The sequence below is a fragment of the Diaphorina citri genome, unplaced genomic scaffold (genome assembly GCF_000475195.1).
Source record: "Diaphorina citri unplaced genomic scaffold, Diaci psyllid genome assembly version 1.1 scaffold1023, whole genome shotgun sequence".
Classification (NCBI taxonomy): domain Eukaryota; kingdom Metazoa; phylum Arthropoda; class Insecta; order Hemiptera; family Psyllidae; genus Diaphorina; species Diaphorina citri.
This window is the reverse complement of record NW_007378453.1, coordinates 55,033-64,167: the sequence shown is the minus strand read 5'-3', so window position 1 is coordinate 64,167 and position 9,135 is coordinate 55,033. Positions and strand designations below refer to the sequence as shown.

At 39.7% G+C, this 9,135-nt stretch overlaps 2 protein-coding genes across 4 annotated transcripts; one reads left to right on the top strand and one right to left on the bottom strand.

The window, feature by feature from the left end:
• Positions 1-300: 300 nt before the first annotated feature.
• On the bottom strand, positions 301-3,849 carry LOC103513761 (histone H1-II-like). 3 transcript variants are annotated; one of them, XM_008478609.3, is made up of 2 exons: positions 3,740-3,849; positions 301-886 (listed from the first exon to the last, which is right to left on the bottom strand). In XM_008478609.3, the coding sequence occupies exon 2, from the start codon at positions 844-846 to the stop codon at positions 556-558; it is 291 nt and encodes a 96-aa protein (XP_008476831.1). In that variant the 5' UTR covers positions 847-886; positions 3,740-3,849; the 3' UTR covers positions 301-555. The 3 variants fall into 3 exon arrangements, with proteins under 3 accessions (XP_008476831.1, XP_026682686.1, XP_008476832.1); XM_026826885.1 differs by lacking the exon at positions 3,740-3,849 and adding an exon at positions 3,550-3,684; XM_008478610.3 differs by lacking the exon at positions 3,740-3,849 and adding an exon at positions 1,638-1,763.
• Positions 2,339-7,140, top strand: LOC103513769 (nucleolin). The gene is made up of 4 exons (XM_026826884.1): positions 2,339-2,599; positions 5,180-5,305; positions 5,610-6,158; positions 6,200-7,140. Exons 2-3 carry the CDS (start codon positions 5,201-5,203, stop codon positions 5,976-5,978), a joined length of 474 nt encoding a protein of 157 aa, XP_026682685.1. The 5' UTR covers positions 2,339-2,599; positions 5,180-5,200; the 3' UTR covers positions 5,979-6,158; positions 6,200-7,140.
• The last annotated feature ends 1,995 nt before the right edge of the window (positions 7,141-9,135 follow it).

The following is a 9,135-nucleotide window of genomic DNA, read 5'->3' as shown; positions in this document are numbered from 1 at the left end:
GGCTGGCTTTTTCTTATCCTGTCCTTCTCTGTTCGATTTCGGGACGATAAGACCTCCGTTGTTACTGTCTATCAAACGTAGAAGATACACGTTTCTTTCTCTTCCTCTCTTCAATTTCTCAATCAATGTCTTTCATATAATTATGTGCCATGTATGAGAGACATGACTCATAATTCGTGTACATTAGGGTGGCCCTTATTTTTCGAAAGTAAAGACGACCCCCCTTGCCAGCCTAGTTAGCTTAGTTGGTAGCGAAAGAACAAGAGTCAATTGGTTCCTCAATTTAGAAAAAACACACAATTCACTAGGAAACATATACTTTATTTTTTTGACATCTTGATTTCTAAAACTTACAAACAAAAATCTAAACTAAAAAACAAATATATTTTTTACACACTTATAAATTAGTAGTTTCTGGGGGAGGGGGAGTGAAAATAAAAAAAAAAGCTATATTATGTAAATAAATATAAGAAAAATCTTTTCACGGTGTTAAATGACCAAGTACTTATATAAAAGGGAAATACAGGGGCCCTTGTGTCAAGTTAAACATTTATTCTACTCGTCATCATCACTTTGGGCTACGGGTACATCTGTTGCCTTTGGGCGACCTCTTCCCTTTCCTGGGTACTTCAACTTCTTGGGCTTAGCCTTGATTCCGTCCTTGGGAGGTCTGCCACGACCTCTCTTGGCTTTAGGTTCTCCATCATTTTGAACCTTCTTGGCTGGGGCTGGGGCAGCTGCTGCCTTTTCCGAGTCAGCCTTGGCTGGTCGGCCACGTCCTGCTCTCTTGGGTTCTTCCTTTGCAGCAGGAGCTGATGCCTTACGTTTGGTTGCAACCTCAGGCATTTTGTCTGGTCAGTTGAAGCTCACTGAAGTTGTGTCAAATCTGTAATGAACAAGGAACTTAATTAAACCAGTGAATCAGGTATCAAGGGCTAAAGGTTTCCTTCCCCATTATCAGCTCTGACTGTAAAATATTTAAAAAACTAGGAAGCAAGAAAGAAATACAAGATGTCATACATAGTACAAGATGTCAAGCAAATAATTATTTTTTAGAGCAGCAGAAGATTGACAAAGTATCAGGAACATGGTTGTCAACGTTTGACAATGGACATGACTAGGGATTGCAATGCGGGATCCCACAATCCCACAATCCCGCGGGATCCCGCACCTTTTTCCAATCCCACAATCCCGCAGTTTTTAGCTGCTGGATTTGCGGGATTTGTTTGCATAAGTGCGGGATCCCGCGGGATTGGCCAAATCCCGCGCGGGATCCCGCGGGATTGGAAACGTGCGGGATTTGCGACCCCTAGACATGACACACCAAGAAGAAGGAAGAAATTATGGCCTCACAAGGTTTGGTGCCTCAAAGCTATTTCTCCTTTATCCGTGCCTGAATACCCTAAACTTTTTGTAAACAATGCCCAGGGGATGATTTAGTACAGGGGATAAAGGGAATTAAATAAATAGAATAGAACCACATGAGACAATTGGTATCCGTGCCTGAATACCCTAAACTTTTTGTAAACAATGCCCAGGGGATGATTTAGTACAGGGGATAAAGGGAATTAAATAAATAGAACCGCTTGAAATTATTCCATCATCAAGCAAAAGCATTACAGGTCATAAATAATTACCTCCTCCAGAGTGGGAAAGTAGGTTTTATTAATAGAGTGTCCCTTTTACCTCCATAACTCTACATGTCTATTAATTTATTAAAAACACCTCTCTAATCAAGAAAATAAAGAAAAATAAATATTTTGTGAAAGGATGATATTGGTCTTGCAAATCTTGTATTTCTATTATCAATTTTTACCTACTTTCAATTTTCAATTCTGTTCTGTTTGTTCTATTTACTTGAATTCATGTTCTGTTTGTTTATTTTTTTTTTCTTTTTTTTTAAGAGGTTTGACAGAGGGAACTGTAACTGCAATAATAATAATAATAATAATAATAATAATAATAATAATAATAATAATAATAATAATAATAATAATAATAATCGTCTAGGTATAGGTACCTAGGTAGGTATATTAAAAGCTTAAATTATTTAGGTACCCTTTGGTTCAAAAAATTATTTTCTCAGAATTACCTACCCCTCGGTCCCAATTAGTTGATATAATCGAGGTTCTATTGTACTTCCTCTATTTCTACCTCTAACGTACATTCCCCTAGATCCTTAACACTCCCTTCATTATTCGAATCAGAGAACACTTGAAGCTCCTTTCCCACAAAACAAACCCCTCTTGCTCAGCACCTGCCTCGAAAAAAAGAGAGAAAAACTTCGAATTTTCCTCTTACGTGTGAAATTGAAAGCTCTCGACGTTCCAAGCTCCAGTCTGTTTTGTACAGAGTTCGCGATACCCGGTACGCGCCGTTACTCCGACGGCAATACCCCCTTCCGCGCCTTTTCTTTTTGGCGTTCTTGAAACCGACGCTCCGAAGTTTGGACCTTTTTGTTCTATCTTTCATAGTAAATTAAACAGGAAAAATTCTGACGTACGTTTTCACTCGTACCATCCTGTGTGTAGGATTTCTTTGAAGATTTTCCGTTGTTTCCACTTTGATATTGTTGAGATATTTTACGATTTCAAATTTGGTAAGTGCGGCATTTTTTTCTTTCTTTCATTCCCCCCCCCTCCCCCCGACGCATTTTGGGTTTTGTTTATTGTTTTTGAAACCCTAACTATATTTATTCTCAAGAAATTTTATTATAGCTCCTCATAAAATTAACAGTTAAAAATAAAGGCTGCTTTAAAGTCGATGAGGCTCTCCAACTCTCCAAAACAACGCATCATTATCCATTGAGACGATAATTTACCTGTGTTAGGCGTACCTTACCTAACTATTACCTATTTAGAAAGTAATAGGTACCTAATACCTAATACCTACATAATTATTACCTCGATGGATATAATTTATCACCTCTTGCTTTTTTACAAATACTTATTTTAAGAAATATAAAGCATTAAAATGGAGTTCAAACTTCAAACATGAAATCTATGAAAATGCCATGGGAAATCGTAGCTATAGGTAGTGCCTAAAAATAAAATGAAAATTAATAAACCCTCCAAAAGCTCATTCCCCCGGTGTATCTTTTCTACTCCTATCCTATATCTTCCTACCTACATGTTGACTACATTTTCATAATAATTCCACTTCAAGATTCCCTCGCACAACATTTCCCTACAAAGTTTACGAATATCATTTGATAGAGTCAAAAGAGGACGCGTTACTGTTTATGCTAACCGCGAGGTGTACAATCTAAAGGAGTGTCCACACATAGTCGACGCCGCTGATATTAGATCGAGTTGAATCTAATATGTTGTCAAGGCAGTGTACGGTTTCAGTCAACGTCGATCGACGGCGTCGACAATGTGTGGACACAGCTTAATAGTGACTTGTTGGTCAAATATTTTCCTCTAGAAAACAAGCAATTTACCGCAAACCCCACGATTTTATCAGCGTTCAACTAGCTGTAAATTGAGGAGGAAAAAGTACAAAATTGATAAAACGAAAAATTAAAAAAAAATATACAAATGGCCGTACTATGCTTGTGAAACTCCAAGTTTGAACAAAATAGAAGCCGTGAGTGTTGACGGAAAAAATTCAATTTCTCCTCGACTTCGAGGTGGAAAAAAATAGCAAAAATATTGGCCGAACGTGGAGAAAACGAATTAAAATAGAAAAATTAATGCTCCGCTCAAAGGTCTAGGAGAAAAAATAGAAAATTACTTACATTTCGACAAAATTTCGTGCGAATCTCTTGAACTCTTCGTATTCCCTGCCTAGAATTTTTATTTTTATTTTTTTATGAACGTAGATTTCTTGAAACGAAGCTGCTCGCTTGTGCTACTAAAAAATAAGCGAGAAATCTGGCAACGCTGTAAAGAACGCGTCTCACTTTGGGTTAATTTTTTCTACGCCACGATGAGTTTTTTTTTTTACCTGATCATCCTATCATTCTTGTTTGCTGCGCTCGCCTGGCACGCGAAAGACCCGTGTTCATTTCCGGGCGGGGTAAAAAAAAATTGTATCATGCAAATGATTGATTCCGTGGCTGGCTGTTGCGGGGCCCACTCAGCCTTACTTTCTTGACTTCTGTTGATGGATTAGCATATAGCATCAAGAAATGTTTGAAATTTGATTTTAGGTTCTTTTGAACAGTACCTACTCCATTGAAATGACGACCGCCATTCTCGATACACTGATGGAGGCGATTTCTGAAGTTTCTCTCGTAGGTAAACATTGGGAGCTAGATTATTGAGATACCTACCTATTGGGAAAATCCTACAATGCTGTAGTGAGCTAGTGAGCACCAAAATTGTGATATAATAACACATACCTATATAGCAAACTATGAAAACGGGATACCATGTCAAGTAGGTAGGTACTAATTAATACTAAAATAAGAAGAGAATAAGTCTTCACTTTCAGCCAGCCTAGTTAGTAGTTAGCTTAGTTGGTAGTGCGTCTGCCTTGTAAGCGCTAGGCCGCGGGTTCGATTCCCGCCCGGGGCGGATTTTATCTAGCTTAGTTGGTAGTGCGTCTGCCTTGTAAGCGCTAGGCCGCGGGTTCGATTCCCGCCCGGGGCGGATTTTATCCTTATGGGATAATGTTCGTTCTCGGAACGGCTGGCTTTCTCCTATCCTGTCTTCCTTCTCTCTATAGCAGTTAAAGTTCCCTCTGTCAAACCTCTTAAAAAAAAAAGTCTTCAGTACTTGACTAAATAAAACGAATTTATTGATGGAACATAGGTACCTCTATATAGGTTTGGATTTTCAGGCCGCAACCGCAACACCGCATTGCTCCACGCTACCTAATAGGGGTAGGGGGGGGGGGGGCGCGAGATGTCAAAAACCGGCTTCTCAAAGGCATAAAATTAAATTGTTACGAAATTGGCTATGATTCATTTTCCTACGCATCGATCATAGCTAGATAAGAATGGCATTAGATAAGATAGGTATAGGAATAAAACTATAAAAAATACATTTTTTTTCTTTTAATTATAGAGTTTCCTATTTGTACACTGATGATGCCAAGTGGGCGAAACATGTCTATTTCATCCAATAAAACCAACCCTACCAACCCAAATGAAGAGTATTAGTCATTATTATTTTCATCTCATCAATAAATAAATTCTTAAAATAATAATAATAATTTGTCCTCCTGACCACAGATCCTTGACGAAGCGCTCAGTATGTCCGATTCAGAGGCCGCAGTTCCCGAGAAGAAGAGAGGCCGAGGTGCGGCCAAAGCCAAAGCACTACCACCGGCCGCCGCTAAACCAGACAAAATTGGCGACGTAAGTTCCTTATTCGGGCTCTAGTAGATTAGAGCGATCCACTAGTTCTGTTGTAGATTTTAAAACACCATCATAATCGGGGACTAGGGAAATTTTTAGTAAAAAGTGCTTGTCTCAAGTTAGAAACAGAAAAATCCCAAATTTAAAATTCCTACTCCAGGACCCACATAATTATATCAGATGAGAAAAAAGAGATAAATAATTAAGTAGACCAGAAGAAATTGCGTTGAAGTTTGGAATGGGAACCATAATTTCTTACAAGACATCAGTGCGTAAAAAATTAATTTCCCTTTATCTTTCACAGGAGGTAAAAGAGCCCAAAAAGCGTGGCCGAGGAGCTGCAACAGCGGCCGCCAAACCCGACACACCTGCCCCCCCTCCGGCCGTCAAAGAAACACCGAAGAAGGACGTCGAGAGCACAGACGGCGAGGAGAATTCGGAGCCCGTCAGCAAAAAGAGTCGAGGCCGAGGTCGACCGCCATCCAAAGGCAAAGCAGCGGCCGCTAAGAAAAAGGCCGCCGCCAAACCTGCCGTCAAAAAGGGAGGCCGGGGACGGCCGCCGGCCGCGAAGAAAGAGGAAGTCAAAGAAGTGATCGAGAAAATCGAAGACAAAGAAGAAGAGGATGATGAAGGTGAAGAGGAAGATGATGAGGAAGAGGAGGAAGAAGAGTAAGAAGGAGACGAAGGAATTTCAAAGTTCAAAGAATTTTTGTTCGGGAAATCGCCGCGATTTCGTTGTGTTTTTTTCGTATTGAATTTTTTTGATGTTGTTGATTTCTCATGTGTTTGTGTTAGGTAAGCGTCCTCCGTGGAGGACAAATTTCTACCTTATCCTCTTCCTTTATCTCGTTAGGTAATGTACACTGTTAGGTACCTATTCCTTTATCTCGTTAGGTACCTATTTAAAATTAAATTTAATGTTACATATCCCCTAGGTTTACTGAATTTCCATTCCTACCACATTCCCAACTACCCTTTTTACTATGATCTTATCATCTATGCAATCTATCCTGTAGATGTAGGTTTCCTTCCTTTACCCAAATTCTCCCTTCCCTCTCATGTGAGGTATGTGTACAGTGTACATTATGTTTGTCTTGAAAAGTTGTGTATCTACCTGATTTGGCTCAGTAGGCAGATATAGGAACACCTTATTATTCCGAAAATTAAGGCCGATCATGGCTTTTGCCGTTATTGGTAAACCAAGTCTCCGCATGCATTTGCCGATCTGCAAATGCCAAGCCATTGGAGATAGCAAAGACCTTACGAAATAAGCTTCATCACTGCCATTTTTAAATCTGAATATCATTTGATAGAGTCAAAAGAGTACGCGTTACTGTTTATGCTAACCGCGAGGTGTACAATCTAAAGGAGTGTCCACACATAGTGGACGCCGCTGATATTAGATCGAGTTGAATCTATGTTGTCGAGGCAGTGTACGGTTTCAGTCAATGTCGATCGACGGCGTCGACTATGTTTGGACACAGCTTAATAGTGACTTATCTTTTTTGAGACGTTTTTCAACACGCAGATGCCGAAATACATTTAACATGCGAAGTAGAAATAGCAAAGGTTGAGTGCGAAGGGCATCCACTTGTAAAAGTTGTAGCCAAAGCCAAATGTCAGCCCAAAACAATAACCCTAGTAGGGCTGATTGAGAGGCTAACGAAAAGCGCCGACCCCGTCTGAACACGGGAAAAGGCGAAGAAAAAGAAGAAGAAGAAGATTGTAGACTTCAAGGCATGTTGTCCCCACGTGTGACTAGGAAGATTTCCCGCTATAACTGGGTTTAGCATTCTGAAAATCATTCGTCGCAGTCAATTTACGATTTTAGGCAATAAAAAAGTCTTTCATAGGTAGGATATACTATCACGTGAGCCCACGTGACGTGATAGTAGTGTGTTTCTACCCTTGGTATTACATCCTCGCGTACCTATTAGGGGCACCTATAACTTCACTTTGTTACTCTTCTTCAAATACAAAAAATCATGTTCATATCGAGAAATAACTGTTTTCTTTCTTTGTCTATCATCACGTCACGTCACGTGAAGTCATGGGGAGTCAGAAAGATGTACCTTAAGGTATTATACCTAGTTCAAAGTTTCCCCACAATATCTGTAGGTAGGTATAGGGTAATTTCGTTCAGGACAGCTACACTAACATCACGTTACGTCATGTCACATGATGATGTGGTCGTCTGGTCGTAGTGTGTTTCTACCCGGCCGGATCGCTAGAAGCCCTGAGCTCTTTTTTTAATTTCTTTAAATTTTGTTTGGTTGCATTTGGAGTTTGGAGGCACTCTCCGCCTCGTGAGGACTGAAAATTGGGTACCTACTGGTCGAAAAAGTCTTAAATAAGCGAGGTAGCTTTAAAAGTGTATAGAAAGTTGTACAGGATTGCAAAATATGCAACAGAGCAAGTTGCTGATACAAATAAAATAAATTACCTAACTGCTAACAGGTTGTAACCTGAGTACCTACTGTGGTCGGAGCTGCTATGATCAAGGGTGATTCGTTTAGGCCGCTTACATCCATTAGCATGGTTTGTTTATTTTCTCTTGGGTCGGTAGTAGTCGAGGGTCGGTTTTCCGTTGTGGACGCCTACGCGTACTCACTTACTCAAGTTGGGAGGTCTACAATAGTCTGTTGAAAGTAGGAAGGTAGGTTTACAGAGTATATTACCTTAGGTGGAATTTGTAGGTAGGTACGTCCTGGTAAGGTGGTAAGTGTAAGGCTGTGTGCTCGATTCCTACCGAAACCTCAAAAAATATGAATACATATTAATAGATATATACCTACCCATAGGTAGCTACAACACTTCCTCATTTTCCTCGTTTCAATTAAATATAACGAGAAGAAGAAAGCAGAAGGAAAGAAGGCGCGAGATGATAAGGATGCTGTGTTGGAAATGTTGTTCTTATGTTACCCTCGTTTCAACTTCCGTTCTTCCGGTTCCCCCATAGAGGTGTAATGGAAAGTAACGATCATTTGGCTTCCCGCTCCCATTAATTTCAAGCCGGGCACAATCTGACAACACTGCTTTTTTGAGTCTGACTACAGCCCGAAAGTTTCTGTTTCCGACCGACTTCGAGATGGGATAAAAAAATAATTTTGTGAGATCTCCTTTGGAAAAAACATAAAAACTGGTCTGGTTTATTTTCTGGGCCTGTATGAAGGAAAAAATTCAAGCGATTCTTGCTGAAAAGTATTAAAAACGAAAAACAAAATACGCATCGTGTGAAAAACAAATTCAAGAGATAGAGCGATCAGTGTGTGAACTATGAAATGTGAACTGTGAAATGTGAATGAGTGAATGGATCTCGTTCTTATAATATAAGATTACCATTTTGTTTTCCAGATTGAATATAACGAGAAGAAGAAGGCAGAAGGAAAGAAGGCGCGAGATGATAAGGATGCTGTGTTGGAGATGTTGTTTGCTGCGTTTGAGAAGCATCAGTACTACAATATCAAGGATCTGGTCAAAATTACCAAGCAACCTATTGTGAGTAACATGTCGTTTTTGTTTTAGCTTAAGCTCTTGCCGAAAGGTGGTAGCAGGATTTAGCTAGGCTGGTTAGGGTTAGTTGTTCTCCTTCCTGTTTTTAGTCCCACAGTTAGACACTAGTCTATTTAGTGAGCGTCAGGGCGTTGGTTCGAATGCCGCCCAGAACCATCCTAAACATAAACAGATAAGGTTTTTCTTTTCTTCAGTCGCCTTGAAAATGTCATCAGGAGATGGCGAAACATGTCGGCTCCTGTAGGTTTTTTTAATTTTATAATTGTTTTTTATCTCTTGTAGAAATAAAATTACCTACAGTTTCCAAAGTTACTAGT